Source organism: Prionailurus bengalensis, chromosome B2 (assembly GCF_016509475.1).
Source record: "Prionailurus bengalensis isolate Pbe53 chromosome B2, Fcat_Pben_1.1_paternal_pri, whole genome shotgun sequence".
NCBI classification, from domain to species: Eukaryota; Metazoa; Chordata; class Mammalia; order Carnivora; family Felidae; genus Prionailurus; species Prionailurus bengalensis.
The window spans coordinates 124,987,473-125,015,124 of NC_057349.1; the positions used below are offsets into that span (position 1 = coordinate 124,987,473).

Sequence of the window (27,652 nt, forward strand, 5' to 3'; positions counted from 1 at the left end):
CTCCCCTCGAGGTCGGTGGGAGCACGACCCCACTGACACTTTGATTTTGGATTTCTAAGAGAAAAATAAAGCAAGGAAGGGAATAGGGACTAGCATTTGTAGCAGGTCTCACTGAGCGGTGATTTCTGAGCAAAGAAAGTATGTCCCGTCAACCTGAGAAAGAACTAGAGAAAAGTACAGTTTGGGGTGAGAACAGGAGACATAGCCAGATAGGTAAACAAGGGACAGACTATGTTAGGGCCTTGAGGGTTCTAAGGACTCTGGCTTTTACCATGAGGCCAAGGGACAGCCTCTGGAGACTTGGAACAGAGAAGTGACATGATCTTACTTGCATTTATCACCTTCTTCCTGCTTACCCACTTCCCTAAGATGCCAGGACTCAGCTCAAAGTCCTGATACTGACACATATATTCCAAATAAACCACAATAGGAGCTTGATTGTTATCTACAGGAGGAGAAAGCCAATCAATCATTCAGTGATGTCAGTAAAAGTACATGGACATTTTTATCACCGAATGGTATAATGCACCAGAGTTGATTGTCTCATATTTATAAATCTATAAGAGAAAACATATACATAGCAAAAAATTTCCTGAATTTATTATAAAGAGTTTGAAATATACTCAAAGAGAACAAAGTTCTTACCTTAAATAAATGGCTAATAAGCCCGACTTGCTTAAATGAGAGGGAAAAGGAGGAACAGTAGAAGGAGAGGAGACACTGGGGTCTTCTAGTCCCCAAAGAAATGATATCGTATGATAAGGGGATGCTAAAAGGAAAAAAGTGAGGGGCGCCCTGGGTGGCTCAGTTGGTTATGTGTCTGACTTTGGCTCAGGTCATGATCTCAAGGTTTGTGGGTTTGAGCCACATATTGGGCCCTACACTGACAGTGCAAAGCCTGCTTGGGATTCTCTCTCTCCCCCGCTCTCTCTGCCCCTCCACAACTCATGCTTTCTCTCTCTCTTCATAAATGAATGAATGAATGGATGGATGGATGGATGGATGGATAAACAAACAAACAAACAAACAAACAAACAAGGAAAAAAAATGAGAAGTCTGCTGACTTGTTAGGCTGTGCGAAAAAGAAGGGAAGAGGGGAGCCTGAGTGGCTCAGTCGGGTAAGTGTTTGACTTCGGCTCAGGTCATGATTTCATGGTCTGTGAGTTCAAGCCCCTCGTTGGGCTCTGTGCTGACAGCCTGGAGCCTGCTTTTGGACTTTCTGTCTCCCTCTCTCTCTGCCCTTCCCCCACTAGTGCTCTGTCTCTCTCTCTCAAAAATAAATAAACATTAAAAAAAAAAAGAAGTGAAGGAATGATGAAGGAAATTTGAAATAAGCACTGCTACAGTAAAAGCCAGAAGGAACAGATAAGAAGATAATATTGTCATTCCTCAAGTCATATGGGTCGTGTTGGTGCGTCCAGGAATGAACTGCCAGGAAAGTTCTGGAACATTCAAGTCAAAGGCACAATTTTGGTACTCCACAGCAGCAGAGCATTCTAGACATGCCATATTTTATTTTATTTTTTATAAGCTTTTATTTAAATTCTAGTTAGTTAAGATATAGTATAATATTGGTTTATGGAGCAGAATTTAGTGATTCATCACTTACATATAACACCCAGTGATCATCAAAACATAGGCATACCGTATTTTAAAATCTAAATGTGGTTTCTTTTAACATATTAAATCTTTCATAATCCTCCTACTATAATCCAAGGTCATTGAAATTGGGAGGATTCTACTTCCAAAATTAATTATAAAAATAATAGTCATGAGGTGCTGCTTCAGTGAGGATGTCCTATGATGAACCATAGTCTAAAAAAGTCCTTTCTTCAGATCACTGATTTTTAAAGCCATTACTAATGACTACTAAATAAATGCATTATTTTCTAAACTGGAAGCCCTTGGCCATCATTATTTGATCCGTGTTTAAAGTATTTCTGTGGGGATTGAAAGAGAACAAATACTATATGTGTCTTATGGATTATGAAACCCAGGTATAAAGTTCCTGGAAGATCCAGGTTTACAAATTTCTTTCCCAATTATTTATCCATCAGATTATCAACAACAGGGGAAAAGGCCAGTTCTATGATCTATCTTTGTCCATTAGTGGAGAACTAAGGACACATAAGCCTATAAACATGCATGCTTAAATGAAAATCAATTCCAGTCCAACAGCTGTATTGGGTATTATACAGCTAATCTAATTTGAGCTTTCAAGCAAGCACACGGGAAAATCTGTCGCATTCAAACACCGCACTTCGTAACCATTAGGGAATTTATTTTCTTAAGAAAATTAAACCAAAACGTATTTTAAAATAGAAGTGATTCACCTTCTAGCTCATTAATTTATTGGGTTTGGCAACACTGGAAAAGAAAAAAAATCTTACTCATACTGTGGTTCACATTCTGCCTTGCCAATCAGGCCCAGTGGATGTTTCAAAAATACATCCGGATTTTCTGCAAATTCTTTGAAACAGCTGAACTTCAATTCATTTAAATTGTTTTTAAGAATAAAAAATTAGAATGATTAAGAGATTATAGACATTCAGACGTTTTTGGGTTCCTTGGTTATTTATAGCCTACCAAGTGAGCTGAAAAGCTGTGTAACATCTTAAAGACATTATGAATTTATTATAGATCTTGGATATGGGTATTTTCCTAGATAATTTGGTTGCAATTTTAAAGGATAGATTTCAAAGAAATATGCCCTTTGGTTTAGTATTAGACTAATGATTGGTTCTTTTCTTCCCTCCCCTCTTCAGAGTAAGAATTTTTATATAGTTTTACAGTAATATTTATAATGGCATAAAAGCCTACTGTTTATATATGGAGTAGTAAACCCAAATTTATCTTCCAACAAATGCATAGGTGAGTCCATAAGATCACTTCTTTGCCAGAGTCATCATTTCAATGATACTTAGCATCCAATGCACCATAAAACATAAAAAGATAAAGAGAAAATGCATGGCTTTAATGATTAAGCCCAAGCCTCTCTAAAAGTTCTGAAAACAAATGTCTCCTCTCTTAATGGTGCATGTAAGGCAAAATGTCCCAGGTGCTAGCATATCATTTGCTTAACTGGGTAAGAAAGAAAGAAGGCCAATCAGGAAATATGCCAAGTATCACCCGAGTGTCAAGGAAAAGGGAGCTCCCTTGAAAGGAATGAGTTTCAACTTGCATAAGTCACCTTCTGCTAACAGCCAGAGTGATGAAAAGCAGCCGTCCAGAGCTCAAACCCTGCATGTGAACAGTAATGTGTTCAAATCCTAGCTTGTAATGAGCTAGTGCAGCAGAAGGGATACTTCCAACTTTCAAGGGGCCTCGCTGACGGAGAAACAAGTTCACATGGCAACTTACAGAGCCAAGGTTTTCCAAGGTAAGGTGCCTCAGAACCACCTGGAGGGCTTGTTGAACCCACTGCTGGCCCCACTTCCAGAGTGTCGGACTCACTAGGTCTGGGGTGGGGCCAGAGAACTTGCATTTCTAGTACATTCCCAAGTGATGCTGATACTGCTGGTCTGAGAGCCACAGTAGGAGAAAAGACGGAAACAGAATTCGGATCATTTGAGACTTCTTACATATTCCAAGTGAGAAATGCCAAAAGGCCCGAGGGGAAAAGAGGGTTGATCTGTTTCTTTTATTATGTCACAAGTGATTCACACTCACTCACAGAATAACTTCAGAAGACGAAGAAGACTTTAGCTTATGGTAGGGGGTCAATGAGGAGGGGAGGAATGCTAAACGTGGCATCTGCTTTTAGTTCCTCAAGAACACTGGTTTGTTTCAGAAAAAGCTTTGACTTTGCTACTGCAAGTACCTTGCACATCGAGCCTCCCTTAAAATGCTTGAAGAGCTCCTGCTTTAAACATCCCTCTCCAGCTCCAACACAGGAGGGAGCTTCAGGCGGCCACCACCTCTCACCTGAGTTCTGTACTAATCCCCACCCAGTCTCCTGCTTCCACCCTGGCACCCATGTGGTGAACCTTTAACACAGAACCCGACTGAGCCACTTAAAAACGATGAATCAGATTATGTCACTCCTGAGTTCAAACCCCTCCAGTGGCTTCCCAGGCCCCGAAAGTAAAAGCCAATCTCCTCTCAGTGGTTTCTAAGCCCTGCATGATCGATCTGACTCTGTGTGGGTGGCTAGCAGGGGCTCGGTGAGTTCATTAAATGAATGAACAAACAGCACTTGAAAGGGTACTGTGATTACACAATAGAGGTCCCACCCCATTCCTCTCCCAGGTGTATTTTATCATTGAACACGCTTTCCACTGTAATAAACCCAAGGCATATGACCTGCCTCATCTATACTGGCCATGTCACCAATGTTTATTAAGCACAACTGGGGAGCAAGGGCTGGGGCCAGTATCGATACAGAACTTAATGGGGGAGGGGCCCCAATCATATGTTCAAAAAGCAAAAGGATGAGGGAAAAGCAGGTAGGAAGAGGATGAGGTAGGGAAGATGAGACGTCCAGGGCTCAATCGGTGTTTTCTATCCAAGGAAATTTATTAGTTTCAGTAGAATTTCAGGGAAACTGATCAAATCCAGTATTCAAAACCTAACTGTATCATGGACAACGCCCAAGAGATTTCTGGTGAGATATAACCAGAGAAAGCTCCCAGAAGTTTTGGGTAGGAGTAGGGTAGAAGACAGGATATGGTGATGGAATGGATGCCTTTGTTCTTTTTTTTTTTTTTTTAATTTTTAAATATGTATTTATTTTTGAGAGAGACACAGCACAAGCAGGGGAAGGGCAGAGAGAGAGGGTAACACAGAACCGAAGCAGGCTCCAGGCTCTGAGCTGTCAGCACAGAGCTGGATGTGGGGCTTGAACTCAGAAACATGAGATCATGACCTGAGTTGAAGTCAGATGCTTAACTGACTGAGCCACCCAGGTGCCCCTGGAATGGATGCCTTTGAAATGGATAGGTTTCTTTGCCAAGGGAGGAAAAAATAAAAATAAAAAATGACAGGCAGACTGCAGAATTCATACCCTTAAAAATTATTTTAGCACAATTCCATATGACATCCTATGTCAGTCTACACAGTGGACTTGGGGAAATAAAGTGATCAGGATAGGGAAAGATAGAGCACCGCAGAGAGAAAATGCACAATTGTGTCATCAGCCCAAGAGTCAAACAGGAAATGAGTTTGCTGACTAACGTATTAACGTGTATTGGAAAGAACCACTCCCTTCCTGATCCTGGGACCAATATCTCCCTTACTGACTTTAAACACCACAGGCAATTTCACTTCATGTAGATAGGTTTTAAAAAGGGCATTTGGACGAGGATCCTCCCTCTATGGTTACTTTCTGTTAGGAATAGAAACCTCCAAAAAAAAAAAAAAAAAATTAGGAATTAAGTATTAAGACTGAAGCAGTTGGAAAAAACTGTTAGCTTTATTTTTCACTGCAAACCACGGACAGATTTATCCTTAAAGGTTAGTGGCCGTTGTAGAAAACTGATTGCTAACATTTCTTCTCCTCACATCCCCAAATTAATTCAAGGAGCATCAAAGAACTCAATCTGATTGTAATGAAAGCGAACGCTTTCTGGTGCCCATGATTAATGTGAGCATGTGAAGAGTTTGCCAGCCCCAGCTGAGTGGCACCACAGCTCAGCCAAACTGGAGGGGATCTCGTTTCACTTTAGAATGAGAAAGCCCTATCACTGGCCGGAGCGGAGCATCACCAAGGTTACTCAATATCAAATAGCCTGCAAAGATTCTAAACCAACAGCGGAGACTTCAGTTGTACACAGAGTGATAACGAGCCTTATCCACCGTACCTTCAATGTAGCATTTTTATGCTGTACTGAGTGAAATATAGAGGCCACTCAAGTTACTCACTTTATCAGGAATTAAAATAGAATTGCTGAAACAGCAGACTGGCTATGGACACAAAAACAACACAAAAAGCCTTTTGTTTAAACAATCCATAGTGCTTTGTTAAGACCTGGATCATTTAAATGACTGTCTTTGCTTTTCTATCTTTTGTGTGTTGCTTACCATTAAAAAAAAAAAAAAAGGCAACATGTCTCTTAACCTACTGAAAAAGCACGGATTGTTCATTTTTCCCTGGCTCTTGCATCAGACTTCCCGCTCACAGGTTAACTACCCTTTCAGGGTTACCACACTCAGAATAGTTGGTATTATAAAAAAAATTCCCTGAGCCATCAAATCCAGCAAGAGAAGTTAAACCACCCCTTTGGTATATCATTTCCATTCTGTTGATTCCTTATTTTTGTCTTTGCGCTTCTCTTTCCTCAGTAGATAATCTAGCCCACTGTTTGATCAAGTCAGACAACTTTCCCTAAGGACAAAAATTCCAAAAGACGTTTAATGAAATTAACGAAAATTAACGAAATTTAATGAAATTAACCAAACATTTAAAAAAAAAAAGCTTTTAATAACTATCACATGAACTTTTGTCTTTGAAAGATCAACCTAATTAAATTCACAAGCGCTGAACAAGAGCACCAAATGAAGTCATTCTTCTCACCAAAGCACTTGCAATATTGTAGCAACAGAGTGGGGGGCCACATTTCTGTCAAGTCTCCAACACCACCTAATGAACGACTTCACCATTTCTTTTGCTCCGTCTCAAAACTTGCCCCAATTGTCTGTCTAGGAGACACAGGTGGAAACCTGCCCCCCCCCCCCCGTGCCCCTGAGTTCACCGCCTACTGCCTCCTCAGGGAACATCCTCCCCATTCTGTTTGTATCCGCCATCTTTCCCCCTCCTCATGGGCTCCTGTTGTCTACGACCATGTTTCAATTGGCTCTGATTTTTAAAACCATAATATTACCTCTATCTGGCCATTACCTCAAAATACAGTTCCCTTTCTGTTTTGCTGACATCATTTATCCAACTTCATTTCTCAAAAGCTTACTTGTATTGTTTTTCTGCTTATAAAAATGATTTTTCTCTCATGAAGTCTGGCTTCTTCCATCCAAAGCTTTGTTTGGAACTGCTCCTTGGAAGGTCACCAGTGGCAGCCTAAGGACCAATTTAGTAGCCTTTCTTCAGACTCTCTCCCTATCTGTGAGTCTCATGAGGACTGCCCATCCTGACCTGACTTTCCTCTTCCCCAACTACTCTTTTACCAACTTCTCTTTCCCAGCCCCCTAAAATAGAGGCTTCTGGGCTCAACCCTACACTCTCCCAATTCTCTATCTCCTCGCTCCTGCATTTCCACCCCTTGTCTTGTGGCTTCGGCTCTCACCTCCTGAGTTCTAGGTGACCTTTCCAGGACTTTCACAAACACAACAGTGCTTATAGTCCAACAAAATACCAAACACAGAAAAAGAGAAGCTTTTAAATAACATTACCATTTGTCTTTGAAAAGTCAACCTAATTAAGTAAAGCACACAGACTGTGTGCTGGGGTCACACAAAAGACAAGGAAAGGTCCTGCTCCCAACGGTGTTGCTGTCAGGCAGGGAGATAAACGACTAAATACAATTACACAGCGCAGAACAAGCAGCTTAATGGAGAACTACAAGGTTTTGTGGGAATGTGTGGAAAAGTGTAGAAGTCTTGCCCAAGTCTGCCCTGGGGAGTCCAGGTACATATTGTGGGGACTCTTACAGGGGAACAGGAGTTGGCCAGGTGTAAGAGGTTATGATACAAAAGGGAGAAGGACCCGACTGGGACACGCAGCAGAGAAAGGAAGGACAAGATGAGTTCGCATTCCGACACAAGGACTTTATCCGTATAGGTGAAGGCACAGGTGAGAACCTGGGCGGAGGGGTAGAGAAGCATGGGGGAGAAATGGTGAGCTGGCAGGTGAGGCTGGACTGAGACCGGGGGCAGATCAAGACAGTTCTCAGATGCTAAGGAGCCGAGGTTTCATCCTGTCTGTGAGAGGAGCTCTTAGGGAATTTTTAACAAAGGAGAGAAACGATCAGATTTATGTTTTAAAGACAACCTCCAGGGGCAGGGGCGAGGCTTAGTGATACCCCCCTCATCCACCTTGTCACTCATGAATATATCCTCTCTCTCTCTGGCTAGCTTTAAGCTTCCAGTGAAAGCAGCAATATCATTCATTCAGCTTTGACTCGGCTGCAGTGTTCGGCCTTGTGCTTCACCTGCAGGATGCACTTAGAACATTTTTATGTCAACACAAACACAGATTTTTGATAACCCGGTCTGTCACATCTTATGCTCAGCAGTAAGTTCTATCTTGGTTATTTTTTTTAAGCTTATATCTTTTGAGGGGGTGGGGGAGGGGGAGAGAGAAGAGGAGAGAGAGAACCTCAAGCAGGCTCTGCCCTGTCAGTGCAGAGCCCAACTCAGTGCTCGAACTCACGAACCCACGAGACCATGACCTGAGCCGAAATCTAGAGTCGGATGCTTAACCGACTGAGCCACCCAGGCGCTCCTGTCTTTGTGTCAGTAAACTTCACATGCATCACCCTTAAGCAGTTAAGTACTGGGAGGCCAGTCAGAACTCTTGAGCTCCGAAGGGAACTTAGACATCAGCCATTGTTTTCCAGAGGAGGAAGCCAAGGACAAAAACGAGACATGGTTTTCCAAAACCCCACGGGATACTGGCCGCACTCGCATCAGAAGTCTGGCCTCTCATCTCATGTTCTTGACTGGTTAGTGGCAACGGAATAAAATGGCAATGCTGCTCCGTTTTAGGAAAGATGAAACAATATATTCCCTACCCGTGTTCAGTGGCTTTTTCAGAATACCATATCACTCTCCCCACCTGAAATCTAGACCTATTTGTGTGTAAACTAGAAAAGAAGTTAAAATTCTGTATGAACGAGTGTAAGTAATTGAACATTTCTTACTTATCAAATATTAAAAATAACCTTCCTTTAACCAGTGATCCCTCCCCTTCTCCTTCTGCCTATCAATACCTAAGGATTCTTCAGGAAGTACACAAGTAATGACCAAAGAGTAGGCTCAGTGCTGAATCATTGGTCCCCTTATCTTTCCCTTATCCCTTCTACACCCTGTGCCTGTTTGTTTGTTTTTAAGTCCATCGAGGTACTGATGACATATTAGAGTTCTAAAAATACACACCAAATGCCATTAGGATGAAATGGACAGTTACAGACACTTGTCACACCCGATGTCCCATGATGGAGCTTCCTCCCTGTACTTCTCTTAAACTTACTTGAGCTTCAGTGAAATCAGGACTGAGTGAAGAGAGTTCCAGAGCAACAGAGAAGCCCCACCTTCAGGCACGAGCTAACACGCAATCCCTAAGTGAATCAGCTAACGAAACCGAACTTGTCATGGGCCTTTGGATTCTGACTGAGCCCTGTGGCCCTATGACCTTTCTTTCCTTTTTAAAATTTTTTGATGTTTACTTTTGAGACAGAGAGAGAGAGAGAGAGAGAGAGAGAGAGAGAGAGAGAGGGACACACACAGAGCGTGAGTGGAGGAGGGGCAGAGAGAGGGAGACACAGAATCCGAAGCAGGCTCCAGGCTCTGAGCTGTCAGCACCAGAGCCCGATGTGGGGCTCGAACTGAGGAAACCACGAGATCATGACCTGAGCCGAAGTCGAACGCTTACCAGCTAAGCCACCCAGCTGCCTGTCCCTGTGACCTTTCTGAACGTTGAGGACAAGCATCCAAGCGGTATGTCTTCTCAGAGCCCTCAGGATCGGAGATCTGAACAGGCCGGGCTGAGCAAGAAACCCGATTTCAAATCCTGACCTAGTCATCTTTCAACTGCAAAGTAGCTATAAGATAATCCCATCTCTTCTCTGGGCCTTGGTTTACTTACCTACAAAATGAAGAGGGGGTTATTAATCAGAGGGTGTGGGAGGGCCCTTCCAGCTCTAGCAGTCCAGACATCTTTCAGAGGTGGATGGAGGGTGGGAGAAAAAGGCACCTTGCTTATGTGAATGAAATGGACCTCGGGGTCAAGTGCCTGTGGCTGTCCCTGTCATCTGGCCATGTTTCTTGTTTTGTTCCTCTTTCCCTCCTCCCCACAGCGCATCTCTGGAGCATAATGGATAGAAGGGAAGGCAGCAGCTAAATCACGACAGGACATCATTTGGGAAAGAGGGCTGAGATTTATAAAATCTCCTTTGTATTCCATTGCACTTAAATGAAAATCCACCCTGCCCTCCACAAACAGTGCTTCCAGCTTAAGGGGTGGGACCTTTGAGGTACTTTACAAAAGTAAGTTCATTTTATTCCCACAAACACAGACACTGTGGTCTTTCTTTTACAGATGAGAAAACAAGTTCAAAATGTTGAAGAAATAAACCCAAAATTAAACTCAAATCATAGATGCCGAGTACATAACAGGCAGGATTTGAACCTAGACATGTCCCATGCTCTTTTCTTTCTTTTTTTTTTTTCAATATCTTTTCATTACACCTGGATTTTTCCTGTTGGAAAGCAAGAAGAACAGGAGGTTTCTAGAGGTTAGGCCACATTCTACTTTTGACCAGGGTAATGGTTACATTGATATTTACTTTACAGTTATTTGTTACATGGTAGATGTTTTATGTACTTGCGTGACATGTCATAACTTTTAAAAAGTGACCAAAAAGAAAAAGAATTCAAGGTTTAGCCCAGGTGGGCAAAGCAAGATATTCACCTTGAGTGTGTCCAAGATGGTGAATGGACACACCATTCCAGAAGACAGAGCTCTCAGTCAACATCCACAAGCCTCCGTCTACAAACAGGCCTGTGCAAGGGGCCACAGGACCCCCAAGAGGAGCATCTATAGCCAAAGCCACAGGGCATCTGGGATCCCCTAGCGACCCACGTGCCAGGGCGCCTCATCAAACCCAAGAGAATCTCACAACCTCTCCCAGAACAGACTCATCTAAGCCAAAAGCGAACTAGGAGGCTCCTTGCCAATGGAAGGTAGATGCAGTGTCCCTTAGATAACGTCTGTGTGTCAGGAACGACCAGCGGAACCTGGCTGGGACTACTTGAAAACTTGTTCGTGATTTTAAGAAAGGTGTACCGTTCTCCAGTGTTGAACAGGTTGGTGTGTGTACTATTGTTTTTAACCACTTGGTACAAACAGTCATTTCTTCACACTGCAAATCTTCAGTTCCTGTAATAAATATAACCAACCGCTGACTGAATTCACACAGGTCAGATCCCTGCACTCACACTTCTAATTCTAGAACCACAGAGCGGGCTGACCTGCTAAAATGCATTTCTTCAGGGAGGATATAGCTGTGACTAGAGAACATTTTTGATACAACAACAGATGCTCTGTGAACTAATTCTGGCAGGGGTGGACACAGACACAGTAACTAAACTGCCTGTTAAACATACTGTGAGAAATTATGTTTCTCTCTCTCTCTCTCTCTCTCTCTCTCAGGTTGGGCTTTCGGGGGAAGGAGGCTTGAAAATAAGGTGTCTTATCTCAGCCCTTAATATGCTCATAATTGTTGAACGGGGGGGGGGGGTCTACACTTACAAAAAAAATAAAATCTGAAGCTTTCATCAAGGCCCCATCCCTCACCTCCACTTTTCCTATTTAGTGTGGCCCTTTTAATGATGCTAAAGATCATCCAGATAAAACTTTAGTTAAGCAGATGTGAGTCATCATCACATCCAACTCTGATAAAGTTTATGAACTGTTCAAACAACTATGGAGATTAAAAGGTAGAATTCTTCTGGAAATTCAGTGAAAAGCTAAGTGAATTCTTTACAGATAAGGGGACCCATCTTTAGAAATTAACTCTTCATTGTCAGCCAGATGTCCTGTTAAGCCAAATATCAGAATACCATTGATAAATCTAGGTACATGGGGGCACCTGGGTGGCTCAGTCGGTTAAACGTCCGACTTTGACTCAGGTCATGATCTCACGGTTCGTGGGTTCGAGCTCCGCGTCAGACTCTGTGCTGACAGCTCAGAGCCTGGAGCCTGCTTCGGATTCTGCGTCTCCTTTTCTCTCTCTCTCTCTGCCCCTCCCCCACTCATGTTCTGTCTCTGTCTCTCAAAAATAATAAATAAATGTTACAAAAAATTATAAATCTAGGTACATGTATGTGGTCATTAGCAGTAAATCATTACCTAAATCTCTAGCAACAAATCAACAAAAGCAAATCATTTGCTCTAAAAGTATGGCCACCAAATTCTATCAAATTCTCCAGAGACTAGCCAACAACAACTACAAAAGATCTCTGCTCTGTTTGGACCAGAACAGAGTGAACTTGTACATGGAAGACATGTACAAGTCATTCAAGATGCCATTCGAGATGCTCCAGCCATTCGAGATGCCATTTTACAAACTGCCCACCTCCTCTTTGATGGCAGGATGAGAGGGGAACAGACGTGGGGGAAGGCATCTCCCAAAGCTTTTCTTTTCCAGCTGACTGAGCTCTCTACCTGCCCACTGTACTTCATATACCTCTCCATTACACCACTGTCTATTTACTTCAGTCTTGACACAAGACAGCAAGCTCAGCTCTTTAAGGTTAGGGACCCATGTACTTTCATTAGTTCATCTAAAAACTCCTGGCATAGTACAGAACTGATGCTCAAATACTTACTACATTGAGTTTATCATCTGCCTTTATGTGCTAACTCAAACTTAGCTTTTTCATGAAAACATTTTCCAGTAAAACCTTCAGTACCTACCTGTATTTCTACATTAGTTTAATAAGCCAAAGTTTATAACACTTAGTTATGAATTTATTAGTACTCACTGTATCATTTCCCTCCATATTTTATGATGCTTGAGAACTGAGCTCCTTGTAAAAACCGACAGAAGAACTGATACAATGGGCATTTAATGATTTTCATAAAAAGTGCCAACCTGTTTAGCATTAAAGAATAGTATTCCTTCCTTGAAATTATGGATAAGGTCACAGTAAGAAGAGAAGGAACAAAATAGATTACTCATTGTGAATAATTAGCTACCTTTCTATATATTTTTTAAAGGTTATTTATTTATTTTTGAGAGAGAGAGAGAGAGAGAGAGAGAGAAAGAATCCCAAGCAGGATCCGTGCTGTCAGCACAGAGCCCCGACTTGGGGCTCGAACTCACAAACCGTGAGTGAGATGGTGACCTGAGCCAAAATCAAGGGTCCAACACTCAACCATCTGAGCCACCCAGGTGCCCCAATTACCTTCCTGTATTTTTAAGCAAAGAACATTGAGGTCAAATTAACTTGGACTGATAGCTTTTGTATAACATCATACCTTGATAGTGTCATATATTCAGGGACTGAACTTTTTTCTGTTTAATCTTCACTCATAATGAGGCAATAAATGCTCTGTACTCATGTTTATCTTGAGTTGCTAGCATGATGTATGGGAGGTGTGGTTCATGAAGTTCTGTACGCGTGATTAAAAGTAAATAAATAAAGAGGAAAACAACTCAGCCGCTCTTTCCCATTTCAATCACTATTCTTAAAGTTACTATTTACCTAAAATCTCTTAGGGAGTATTTAAATCCAGACTTTAAAAGCTGAGCTCCAAGAATTTTCCGAAGTTGTTAATTTTATTAAATAGCAAATCCCTTTGATGAGGCATTTTAGGGCATTAAAGCAATTACTAAGGCATTTGCCTTTTCAAGATAAAATTCAAGTGTAGGCAAAACCAGTGGTGATGATATTTCATATGGGGCTACTGAATAATCGAAAAGAAAATAAAATCAGAAAAATCTATATACAGGTGTTCAATCTTCTATGGGAAGAAAAGAGACACTGTGATCTGATACTTGAAAACACATGAAAGAGGTAGCGAAGTTCAATTTCCTGGAGAGTGATCAAAAACAAAAACAAAACAAAAACAAACAAAAAAGCCAGGCCTGATATTCAAACTCACACATACCTTCCTGAGAGCTTCTCCACAAGCCAGACAGTGAGTGCAGTGCTCTGTTGTTCATAGCTCTTGAGAGAAATGTTAACAATGGCATGGCCTCAGGGGTTTGTACCGGGAACTGTGCCATTTAATATTCTTATTAATTATTTGGGGGAAGAAGGTGAGCTATAAGGAGAGAAGCTCTTGCTCAAAAGGTACTGAAGATAAATCACTAGGTAGTGAAGGGATGTAGCAGAAATTTTGGTCGGATTTAGGTACATCATGAACGCAACCAAGGTCAAGTACAATTCCAAGGCTGTATAAAAGAGCCCAACTAATGCAGTTCTTTTCACTTTAAGCTTACAGTCGCTAAATATATGACCAGCTAAATGAAAAAGGGGACCCAATAACCTAATTTCTGTACAGTCCAATGCCAAGACTGGAAGATACAAGATACCGTAAGATACATGAGGTAATCTAAGCATTAGAAAAGATTCAAGGAAAAAAAACTAAGGCTATCATCTAAATGTTTGTATAGTTCTATTCAGAATACCAAGTCTATTTTGAGTCTATAGATAGCTATTCCTCTTTCTCTAAGCAGAAATTATCTGCTTTCTGGGGTGCCTGGGTGGCTCAGTCGGTTAAACATCCAACTTTGGCTCAGGTCATGATCCCGCGGTTCATGAGTTTGAGCCTTGCACCAGGCTCTACGCTGGTGATGTGGAGCCCGCTTGAGATTCTCTCTCTCTCTCTCTCTCTCTCTCTCTCTCTCTCTCTCTCTCTGCTCCTTCCCCACTTGCGTGCATGTGCACTCTCTCTCTCTCTCTCTCTCAAAACAAACAAAAAAGAACGAAAGAAACTATCTGCTTTCTCTAATTCCTATACAGCAATTTTTGGCACATCTCTTGAGAATTTTTCACAGTTCTGACTTGTACTATAGAAGTAAAAATTTCTTGAGAGCCAAGACCCCGCCTTTATAGCCTGCATTTCTGCCAGAACAAAAGATTTCCAACAAGTGGATGTTAAAGCCAATATAATGCAGCTGTTAAGAATATGGGCTCTGCAGCTTAGGACTGTTCAAGTTTACATCCTGGTCTCATCATTAACTAACTTTGAGGGCAGCTGGGTGGCTCAGTCGGTTAATCATCTGACTTTGGCTCAGGTCATGATCTCGTGGCTCCTGAGTTTGAGCACGGCTTCAGATCCTGTCTCCCTCTCTCTTTGCCCTTCCCTTGCCCCAGCTCTTGCTCTCAAAAATAAATAAATTAAAAAAATAAATAAAACCAAACAAAAAACTAACTTTGAGATCTCAGGCAAGTTTCTAATCTGTGTATCTCCACCTCATCACCTGTAAAATTTGCATTGAAATAGTAAAAAGATTATTGTGAGGATTAAATGAGATAATACGTGTAATGGGCTTAGAACTGAAGCTGGCATATAGACAAGTGTTTAATAAATATGAGTTGGGGTCCTCATGCTGGGATTCCCTTGAATCAATAACAGATTTCTTCCAGATTTAAGTCTTTCACAATTAGACAAGATACAGGACATCCAGTTAAATTTCAGATAAACAACGAGTACTTTTTCTTTTAATATATTTACTTATTTACTTCAGGAATCTCTACATTCAACGTGGTGCTCAAACTCAGGACCCTGAGATCAGAGTTGCATGGCTCCGATCAAGCCAGCCAAGCACCCCAGCAACAAGTACTTTTTAAATAAAACTATGCCCCAAATATTGCCTGATAGGAGAAAACTGGTGGTAGAGTAAGAACATTAGTTTGCTGTTTTAAGAAAAAAGTCTCTGAATCTTAAAGGACACTCCTTTGTTTAAAGAACTTCTTCCTAAAAAAAAAAGAACTTCTTCCCTTCTTCATCACTTTTTTTTTTTTTTTTTTTTTGAGAGAGAGAGCGAGACAGCATGTGAGCAGGGGAGGGCCAGACAGAGAGGAGGGAGAGAATCCCAAGCCGGCTCCACACTGTCAGTGCGGAGCCCGATGTGGGACTCGAACTCACAAACATGATCTGAGCTGAAACCGAGAGCTGGACACTTAACCGACTGAGCCACCCAGGGACCCCTCTTCTTTATCACTTTTGAGAAGCCCTCCCTGCCACACATTCAGATTCCTTCACATCCACGGTAAGGTGAAGTGAAAATGAAAATTTTAAACTAGATACAGGAGTACACGCTTCCTGTATTTCTCACCAGCCACTGCGTTGTCTGCCCGGCTGTTGACAGAACCTATGCTTAATAGGAGACCAGCTGGGTGCCGCCCACATTCTGATAAAACAAACCACTGTGAGCGCTTTCAAAGTCTATATGTAGGTCCCCTTTTCCCCCAACTCGAACGAAGCAGAAACAGACCACTAGAAAGTATTAGCTGTAACAAATTTGCCTTGAACACTTCCGATGGTTCAAGAAAGGCGATGGCAAAGCTTCCCATGTAAGCAGGGTTCATTTGGATTCAACTGGTACCCGTGGCTTGAACACTCGAGAGAGTTTCTAAGCAGGGGTGGGGTCTTTGAGGACAGATCTGCGTGTCTGTAAACTGGCAGGTTCCCACAGAAACCAGGACATCGCGGGCTCGTATTAGGTTGTAAGTATTCATGATACCTTGAAAGAAACAGCGGACTGTATGTTCTCTATAAATAGGTCTTCTCTTACAAATAGCAATCACATTTGTGCTTTCATTTCTAGCGGTCGGTGATCCAAGAACCGCAAGCTGGCAGGATGCGATCTTACCCCTCAATACTGATTTGAGGTTGAGCTTGGCCTGGCGGTGCAGGTCCTCCACACAGGGCGGTCTCGTGGCGGGAAGGAACACGTTCTCCTGCTGGTGCCATGGGGCCGTGTAGTGGACTGTCCATCTACTCTCCTCATCTAGGTTGGAAACAGCTGCAGAAAGAAAGGCAGAATAAATTACGGTGTCAAAATAAGTTGCAGTGGCTTCAAATATTTTACGTCAAGATGGGTTTCTGGTGCCTAACACACCCACGGGGTAAGGGCCGACAAGGGGGAAGGGGAGCAAATTCTGAATAAGAGTTCACCTTAGGCTCCAGGGGTCCTGCACACACAGTGTTTTGCCCCTAAAGGGAAAGCTGAAACTGTCCATCACCCCCCACAACGTTTTGGTAGAATTGCTTCCTCAGTTGATGGCTTTCCAGCATTTTAGGCACTTCCTCTGCTCCAACGTTAGAAAACAATTAAGAAAACTGATAGAGGGGCGCCAGGGTGGCTCAGCGGGTTAAGCGTCCGACCCGATTTTGGCTCGGGTCGTGATCTCACAGTTCATGAGATCGAGGCCCACATCGGGCTCTGTGCTGACAGTGTGGAGCCTGCTTAGGATTCTCTCAGCCCTTCCTCTGCTTGCGTGTACATGCACCCTCGCTCTCTCTCAAAATAAATTTTAAAAAAAAGAAAAGAAAATTGATAGAGACCTCCAATTCCTACTTAACTCCACCATAACGAGTATCTATTATCTAATCATACAGTGCCATTGCATCAGTAAATGTTAGATTGCCAAGACAAATACAAATTTCCTACTAAGAGTTTGAGACCAAATCTGTCCCCTCTAAAGCATTACTTTAAGACATCACTGTAATAAACACAATTTAAAAAAAAAAATTAAGCATATTCAGTATATCAAAATACATTTAAATAGCATATCTAATAGAAGTAGAAATCAATTTGTGTGACAAAATTTTCTCTACATTTCCTGCTTTCATAGAATACTTTTCTTTCCATAGAATACTTTTATATTAAAAAATTTAATTCCAATGCAATTAACTTTTCCCAAAATAATCCAATTCAGTTGAATCTTCCTAACACAAAAAGAGGATGTCAGAGGAGGAAATGATAGGTAATCATGAGAGTACCCTAAATCTCTATAATAATTTTCCTTGATTCCTCCAAGGGCTTGGGATCTCGGTGTCTATTTCATTTTTTCCTGAGAACACAGACTAAGTGTCTTAGTGTTCAAGATAAAATGAACAAGCATGCATGAACTACTGAACTCTTCTATTTGGACACATTTCAAATTAAGTCAAAGTACCTAACAGCGCCGTATTAGAGCTACTATAAAGATCATATGAAATAATACATGTAAAGCCTGATTGCAGCAGGAGCAGTGAAGTTACTCTAATGAGGCCCCTGACTTTATAGCTATGGCTGAAGGGGAACCTGGCCTTTCTTAGTGCCCCTAGGCACCTGAGTCACAGGGTAGCTCTCCCCCATAGCCCATCTTTTCTATAGCTGTTAAATGCTGCAAGTCTCGTCTCCAAATAATTCATTTCTCAAATCACCCCACCTTCTCCATAAATTGCTAAATGGGAAAATAAACATGGAGAACTAGACATCAAGCTAAAAACAGAAACGTCTGTGTGCTTTCTGCTGTTTTAATGGTTGACAGGAACAGCATGTAAATTAGGCACCTGGTATTTCACGTAACCTCTGGTTGAACAATGTTTTGCATGGTGCTTGTAACTATCAATATGAATACATAAAATCCACAAAGCCGTGACTTAGTCCTTATGTATGTGCCTGGGAATCTTGAGCAGCGCGCAACTCACCATATGTCCTCCAAAGGGTAGCCGTGGTTAACTGCAATGTTTTGTGCCGATGGGCATTTATTTGAGACTGAATTACCGTGCCTCATGGTTGGAAAATATTGAAAAGCGAAACTTCCCATTTACCAATTACAAATCAAATCCAAGTAATGGTTCTTGTGTCTGTGCAATCATACCATCAGCCCCACTGTGCAGCTACCAACTGGCTCCTATGAAAGGACAGTTGTCTCTTCTCTGGAGCATCTCACTCTTGCCAGGGCAGATTTTAATCGATCCGTCCAAAGATAGCCTTCCACCAAGGGAGCTACAGAGAATGAGCCGAGAGCACTGTTTTTTGTTGCTTTTTCCAGTATCTCTCTTACCAGTTCTCTAACCCATCCACATTTAGCTAGTTTAAATTACTGGTTGAAAAACTACATTAAACTAATCCCACACCTATTTAAAATTAAAACAATGTGTTTGTAAAATTTATACTCTGCAAAGAATGAAGAAGCACCTGAGTTAAGGAAATTTAAAACACCGGTAAGTACACAATGCAACCATGCCACAAAAGCTGTACTCTACACAGTGACTGAACAGTCTAGAGAGAGTTTGTCCTCGAGCTCTAAAATACATAACAGACAGTTCCAGGGAGTTTTAGAGGATCATCCCCATCAAAAATACGTGATAGATCACACACGGCCTCCCTGCACAGTAAGCCAAAGAACCAAAAAACCATATATCAAGGTGGACGTAAGGTAAACACAAGGTTTTTCCCCCCTTTTTCAAAGGGCTTCTTTTGAGAAGCACAAAAGAAGCAAATTCACCTAAAATCCCAACCATAAATAAGTAAGACATGCTAAAATCACACAATTCTGCCCTAGAGTTATAAAATCTGAGGTATTTGAACAACCTGGTGAAGAATAGAGTTTAATTTGTGCTAATTATATTGTTTCACATTTTAATTTCATCACGCAAAAAGATGTAGTACATAAAACACACGCACACACACACACACACACACACCACGGGCGGTGGGGGAGAAATTACTTACTTTTTTTCTTAAAAAGTTTAATTAAAGACTTGATTTTTGCATTAATGAAGACCACCATTTCCAGATGCCTGCATAGAGCTTAGAAATTTAAATCACATTAGAAGCTCAACCCATCAAGCAGGTGGCGAGCTGTATCCTTCCGCTCCAGATTCTAACTTTCTTCTTCCAGTCTCAAATCCTTAGACATCTGCCGGGGGGCTGATGTAATGTTGAGGCTGAGTTTATTGTCAGGCAGTTTCAAGCCATTAACAGTCCTTGAACCTGAAAAGCTCCCAGTGAAACCTAATCTTTAAGGCTGAGAGCCGCAGTGACAAAGTGTACAGAAAGAAAGAGAAAGCCAATCACAATTCTTATTTGCATGATAGCCACATCAGTCTTTCTGCCTCGGTGCTCACTTATTCACTTTCTCTCCAACAGATCAGAAGTTTCTCCTCTCTGGAGTCCACAAAAACAGTGCAGATTTTCCTCTACGCAAGTCAAGGCGAAGCAAATGTGTGCCCCATTTTCACTAGGCTACTAGGAACATCCAGATCTTTTTTACTGGAGCCCACAAGAATCTTACAGCAAGTATGTTTTGATTCTTGGACTCTCCAGTTCATTCAGGCATTTGAACTGATTTGGTGGGGGTGTGGGGGGGAAGAGCCAAACTATTGTTTCCCCGACCACGCCCCCAGGCTCTGCCTCCCATACCAAAGGAACCTTTACAAGCAGTAAAACTTTATGACAGAATCTCCTCAGAGCTGTAAATGATGACTTGGTTGCATTTTCATGGAAATTAGTACCTCCTGGCTTCTTACCAAGTTGGGTTTTGTTTGTTTGGTTTTGGTTTTGATTTTTTTTTTTTCCCCAGTGACTGAGAATCAGCATTGTAATTGTACTGTAATGATTTAAATCTGACTCTACACTCCCCCCCCCCCCCCCCCACAGAATAGTAATTCCAAACAAACATTATTTACGTTTCTCTTTAACTTGAATAATACACATTACTGGATTTGGTTCTTCTGTCCATTTGCAATTAACCTCCCAGAACTGGGGAAACAAATAGAAAGGGAAGAATCAGAAATAATAATACACAAGCCGGCACTAGAAAAATATCTTCTGGGGTAAAGGGACTGGAACAAAAAGGAAAACCCAGGTCGGGAAATACTATGAAAACGGACCAAGGGAAAGAATGATCCTTATACCTCTGCCGACTTTCAATTCATGGCAGAACGGTTCTGGAGACATGTTAGACAACCTCTTGTTTCATAGCTTAGGGCCAGACTTATAAATGAATGGAAAAATGTAATAATCCACTAATGCAAAACATTTAGTTTATAACAAAAGCTCTTAGTCAAAGGAGAAAATTTATATAAGGGGCTCCCTCTAGGGAAAGCTTTGGAATGATTCCTCCCCAAATGTTCCCTGCCACCCCCCACACCCTTAATCTTAGATTTTGGACAACAGCAAAAACAAAGCCAACAAAAAAGTAAAACACGCATATTATCATCTCACCACACATATTATCACAGATTTCCAATTTGTGTTCTCTCATCCTACACATAGCCTTACTTACAAGTAATTACACGGCCAGATGGCAAACAAGAAGTGACTCAAATGAGAAACGACTCCGAAGTTAAATTATATAGCTGCCTTAAATTAGCGAGCGAAATTCCCCTTAGGAAAACAAATTTATAAGCAAGAGTTATCTGGCTCTGCGTCTCAGCCTCACTGCATTACAGACAGGTAGTAGCATCGGATGCGCTCAGGACAAGAGCTGCCCTCTTCACAACCCACAAGTTTCCGAGGTTAAATGTCACGCCACCTACTTGCCGTTGACAACAGCATGCACGTATACAGCCACGGCTTCCAAACACTCATTAAAAAGGTATATTGAGCACAATAGTAAGTGTCACGCATCTGGGGGTACAACCATGAGGTCTTATATTCTTTTAAGCATGGAGCTTATATTATTTGATGATAGACTACAATCACACGACATGTGAGAAGGCAGTAAGTGCAATGGGCAAAAAAAGAAGTTGAACAGGATAAAAACAATTTTAGGGCGGGGGAAATGGCCAGGTTGCAGCAGCAAATAAAAGTCAGGGCAGACCTCACTGCACGGTGAGATTTGAGTAAAAACCTTAAGGAGGAGATGCCAATAAAACAAACATCTACAGTGAATCCCATTGGTGCTCATGTAAGGAGGGACTATGTTTGCTGGGCAGGGGTGAGACCTTACCAGGACGCCAGGACTAGTCGGAGAAGTGACTAGAGTCACTCTAAGCAAATGAACTGTCGTAGGAGTCCATACGGAGTAATTTCCTTTCTCACTCCATAGTAAGCCTCCTAGTAAGTGGCCAGAAGTGTGTTAAGACAATGCCGCTATTTGGTATTCGGTTACACGCTCGTCAGTGGTAAGGCCAGGGGTAGAAATCAGGCTTCTGTCCCAGCATCCGGGGTACTTTGTCCTCTGTGCATTATTCCATGCTGTCTCCTCCAAGTCCAGATTTTCAGCTGTTGGCCAAATAAAGTATGCTACTTACCATAGTACGCATTAGCTCGTATTTCGAAAGAGTTTATTAATTATAAAGATTTCCCAGACAGTTGTAGCATCTCTTACTTTCTACCCTGCATATCAGCATGAGAAGAAGGAAGTGGCTTAGAATCTGCATTGCCTCGGTGTCATAGTTTATTGAAGAGCCAGGTTTTTATGGAAGGCTCTAGTATTCTTTTTCATTTTTAGTTGCACCATTTATACATTCAACAGAGAATATATAAACCCATGGTACGTCTTCTTCCAACTTTAGCCCTATAATAGCAGCAATTGTTTAAAAAAAAAAAAAGTTCTAATATTCCAGACATGGAAAATTGACGGCATGTCATAGGGAGGAGTGAAGAGCCCAACACTGGAGCCATCCCATCCAGGATACTAGCCACTTACTTACTAGAGGAGGGACCTCTTCATACCTTGGTTTTCTCATCTGTAAAATGGAGGCAATAATAGTATCGATGTTATAAGGTTACTATGAGGATTTAGGGAGTAATTATTGATATGTCCTTAGAACAGTACCTAGTATATGGTAAGCATGTATATTTGTTAGACGGATGAATGAAATCTTAAGAGATAGCTAAGCAGCCCTAAGCTTAATAAAGGGTCAGTCATGCTTCCATAGAAGAGAATCAACCTCACAGACCTCGCAGTCTTTCTGCTTGTCTCAGAGTTCAACTACCAGCTCCATGAATGATGGCTCTAAACCCACAACTTCCAGTTTCTATGCCCTTACTATCTTCTCTACTGCCTAAAATTCTCTCTATCCGTTTACAAAAAATTCTCAGTGGTCACCAGTGCGCCTCTAACTAGAACCAATGGTCTCCTCTCTCCTCTTCGAATCATCTTTAATTACATACCACCAACGACCCAGTTCTTGAGCTTTTCATCAACACTTGCTCCTTTCCTACATCTGACTGTTCCTTCTCTGGATTCTAACAAACTTTTAACAAGCTTCCAAGAGCCTGTCCTTAAACCTTTGTCCTGTGCTACTTACTTATTATGCCTTGAAACCTTAATGATTTTACTGGAGAACGGCAGGCAGGAATCAGCAAATTATAGCCCTTCAGGCAATTCTAGCTGGCCCCTTTTTAAATTGTTGAACAAAAACTAAAAGAACAATATTTCATGATGCAAAAATTATATGAAATTCAAATTCTAGTGTCCAATAATAAAGGTGTAATGGAACACCACTATACCCATTAGTTTATCTACGGACTATGGCTGCTCTCAGGCTGTGTGCACCAAAGACTGCAGGGCCTGCAAAGTTGAAGATATTTACTCCCTGGACCTTTAGGGAAGAAGACTACTGATCCATGGATTAGGCTATTGCCTTTAAATACTCAGCCATCTTCCTCTCAAACTACAGTCTTTCATTTGTCTGTCCTCCAGATCCATATTGCTAACCTCTACCTAAATTTCACATTATCTCATGCAGGGTGTCTAATTTAAGTCAGTCTGCTTTCCTCCCAAACCCTTAGCTGCTTATCAAGAACTTTCTCATTTCTATTAGGGCTACAGTCAATTTTTCAGTGAACCAGAAGGTAGATTTCATCTTCAGTGAGAAATGAGAAAATTGTTATCTAGAAGCTAATGCAACGTAGGAGCTAAGATGAGAATCTGGGTGTCCTGATTTCTCTTTAATTAGCACATACTAAGGTGAGAAAAAAATATCTTTAGTACATTCAAGTTAATATATCTTACATAAAAGTCCTTATTAGGACACATAAATAATAAAAATATTTGAGAATCATTGTTCTCTAAAAATACTACCATATGTTACAAAAACAAAAAAATGCTCTCCATCACTTGAAAAATCCTGGTGGCTTCTCCTGGTCTAGGGCATTCTATCACCACTTCTACTGTATAAATATTTGCATCCTTATAAAGTCCCAACATTTCTGCTTAGTCTTTCTCTGAAATGAAATCTCATTTCTGACCAAACATTTAAAATTTTTCTTCTAGGAATCACCTGATTATGTCTATAGTTATCTAACTACTTCTCGGGAGTAGGTACACAACACATTAGCAAAGAGATAAAGAAATATTTCACAAAGTAACACATATTCTAAAAAACTCAACTGTAACTATGCATCTGCATTCCACCAATCAGCAATTTTACATCGAGAACTTGTTAACTGCCTTGCCTTCGACATCTGACATCCAGGTTAAAAGTAAATCCAACTTGGTCCCTGACCTTAGGAAGGTCAGAGTCTAATGGGGGTGACACACCCGAACAGATAAGAATAATAAAGTAATGAACAAGCATAGGGAAAGAGATAAGACCATGATATTAATGGGAAAGATGGCAAAGGGCATCCACACCATTTGGAGAACAGAGAGGAAGAGAGGACTCTTAGGAAAAGCAGTCATGGGCACACAGAGGTTCTGAGGTTCCTGATAAGCTTATGGGGGGGGGGGGGGAGGGTGATGTGGAGAAAGACGACAAGAGAGGTAGAGAGAGGCAGGGCCAGACCCTGAAGGGCTTTGCTTCCCACAAGGAGGTGGGTTTTCGCGGGTGGGCCAGGGAGTCACTGATGGAGTTGACAAGGGAAAGTTGAAGGGCCAGTGTCGCATTTCAAACAGATCACTTGTACAAGATGAGCAGTGGGTGTGAATGGACTCCACTGGGGGCAGAGAGAGAAGCTGGGAGCTGGTATAGCAACCCATGCCAGAGGTGAGGAGGTCTGAATCCATTTTTGCTCAGGGCGATTTTTCAACAACTCCCTTGGTCTTACCAGCCTGTATTTAAGTCTGTAACATGTATGTTTCAGGAACATATGCTTAAGGTATAAAAATTTTAAATTAAGCCTTAGCTGTTTTTATTTTATTTTATTTTATTTTATTTTATTTTATTTGAGAGAGAGAGAGAGAGAGAGAGAGAGAGAGAGAGAACGAACTTGGGGGTGGGGGGGAACAGAGGGAAAGAGAATCTTAAGCAGGCTCTAACCTCGGCGTGGAGCCTGACTTGGGGCTCAATCTCACAGCCCTGGGATCCTGACCTATGCCAAAAACAAGAGTTGGACACTCAACCAACGGAGCCACCCAGGAGTCCCAAATCCTACATGTTTAATAAAGGACTCTGTTTCCACACAGGTCTTCATCTTTAGTATAACCTTAAAATACACCCTTATTGTTTTTATTAAGGATGAAAGATTATATGTTTAGCCCCAAAACCTTCTTAAGAGCAGAGCTGTCTATGGCTCCCAGTACTCACAGATATGGCTTCTATCTCTTCTAGTCCTTCCCCATGTCCCCTATCTCCATTTCTGCAAATCTTCAGGCCATCCTCTGTGCATTCAATGCAGTTGGGGCATTACAGGTTTTTATGTTGAATCCAAAAAACTTTCACATACTTTGTTAAACAGTATTTACTAAATAAGAACACTTTCAAATACTGTCCACAAGAATTACATGCAGAAATGAGGTATGATTATGCCATATAATATACACATTTTGAATTAAACAAAATCTGAAGGCTTGATCAATTGGAAATGGGATGTATAATCAATAAAGATTACTGTGGTTTTTAAGCTGGAAGGGAGGGAAGGGGAAAAAATCTGATACAATGGAGTACTGATCAGGGTCATGTGCTAAAAGGTAATGTTCAGCTCTTCTCAAAGGAAATTTACCTCTTCAAAATGTAAAATTTCTCAGCCCAAACTTATCTATAAACAGGACTCGTACTGTTAATTTGTTTTAGGCTATTAAAAAGCCAAGCTTGACATCTAAAAAGAAAGACTATATGTGACTAAGTTAACTTAGTTGTCCTCATTATCTTTACATATGGTTAGAATACATGAAATACAACTTTTAAATCCACAGACACACCCATTCATTCTTGTGCTTTTCAGACCTGGAGCACTGGAAAACATCATAGCAGAAAGTACCCAATACAAGGTCCTTGGGCCTATAAAACAAAATACATACACTTAATAGTAAGAGATTTTAGAGATATTTAAAAATTACCTAGCAGCATAAGCCATTTCAACATTCATAATAATGTTTTAGTAATAAACTTATAGAGAGCTTAGTCCTATCCTAGAGTCTTCTCACAACTCTAACTTTTGGAGGTGAAGATTAGGTCTCGTGTTTTTATAAACACTTTCATTCACATTGAGGGCAATGGTATATACAGTCTACAATTCTTATCTATCAAAATAACAATCATTATTGAAGCTGCAAAGCAAATAACACAGGCAGATGAACACAGTTAATAAACATATAAATAAGAGAGTAACTTTAAAACACAGGGCTATTACTCTGAAAAACAGTATGGAGCTTTCTCAAAAAATTAAAAATAGAACTACCCTACCACCTAGCAATTGCACCAGGAGGTATTTATCCAAAAATACAGGAGTGCTTTTTTCGAAGGGGCACACACACCCCAATGTTTATAGCAGCACTGTTGACAATAGCCAAAGTATGGAAAGAGCCCAAATGTCCATCACCAGATGAATGGATAAAGAAGATGTGGTACATATAGATATGATGAAATATTACTCGGTGATCAAAAAGAATGAAATCTTGCCATTTGCAACCGTGTGGATAGAACTAGAGTATAGTAGTTAAGTGAATTAAGTCAGAGGAAGACAAATATCATATGATTTCACTCATACGTGGAATTTAAGAAACCAAACAGATGAATATAAGGGAAGGGAAACAAAAATAACACAGAAACAGGAAGGGGGACAAACCATAAAAGACTCTTAAATACAGAGAACAAAATGAGGGTTGCTGAAGGGCTTGGGGTGGGGGGATGGGCTAAATGGGCAAAGGGCATTAAAGAGGACACTTGTCGGGATGAGCACTGAGGGTTATATATAAGTGATGAATCACTAAATTCTATTCCTGAAATCATTATTACATTATATGTTAACTGACTTGGATGTAAATTTAAAAATAAACAAATAAGTAAATAATAAATAAATAAAATTGTAAAAAAAAAAACAAAACACAGGGCTATCAGATAAAATACAAGATGTCCAGAGAGAAAATTGAATTTCAGGGAGATCAAATTTCACAAGTAAAGGATTTTTTAAAAAATTTACAGTAAAATTCATTTGTTAACCAATTGTAATTTAAGATATATATATATATATATATATATATATATATATATATACTGCCTTAAGGATTTAACACAACAGATGAAAAAAGTATACTTTATATTATTCAAGACAAATTGAATTGACTATAGGTTCTTGCTGTTAGGCATTTAACTGACTAGAAATAACCCAAAAGGTGAGTTGGTTACATGTGACTAAAGAATCTCTCTCTTATTTTTTCACAGCAGGTATTCTCACAAATTTCTACTATTCCTCTCTCAATAGTCTAAGACCTTAAGCATTCAAAACTTCTTCTTTGATTCACTGGTCAATTTTTTATTCCATTACTGAAAAGCTGCCATGTAAGAGAAATATTAGAGCCACTGCACAGGAAAAGGACCAGCCTGCCACCTTCCTAGTCCAGCAGACATAAAAGGGAGAAGCAATAACATGTGTCCCCTGGTGTGATGAAATACCAAGGATAAACATCACCTATGGTAAAATCAAGTTAAACATTTTTGAGAAGCTAAATATTTCCAGTGTAAAGGGAATACAAGAGCTAAAAATGAACAAACTAAAAGTGGAACATTTTGCAGGTCTGGCCTCTCCAGTTATACAATTAAATAATAATGATAGGAATGTGCCAGATTAAAAGAGATTTAAGGAACACCACAGTCAGATGCATATCCTGGAGAGAATACAAGTTTTAGAGAAACCAGCTA

At 40.9% G+C, this 27,652-nt stretch overlaps 1 protein-coding gene across 7 annotated transcripts in view; it reads right to left on the reverse strand.

The window, feature by feature from the left end:
* The window catches only part of NHSL1 (NHS like 1), a 242,504-nt gene that overhangs the window by 47,287 nt on the left and 167,565 nt on the right, over nucleotides 1-27,652 (reverse strand). For all 7 annotated transcript variants that reach the window (XM_043592454.1, XM_043592453.1, XM_043592450.1 and 4 more), the window contains exon 2: nucleotides 16,497-16,649. In XM_043592454.1, the coding sequence (XP_043448389.1) occupies nucleotides 16,497-16,649 (153 nt within the window). The remainder of the gene's footprint in view (nucleotides 1-16,496; nucleotides 16,650-27,652) is intronic.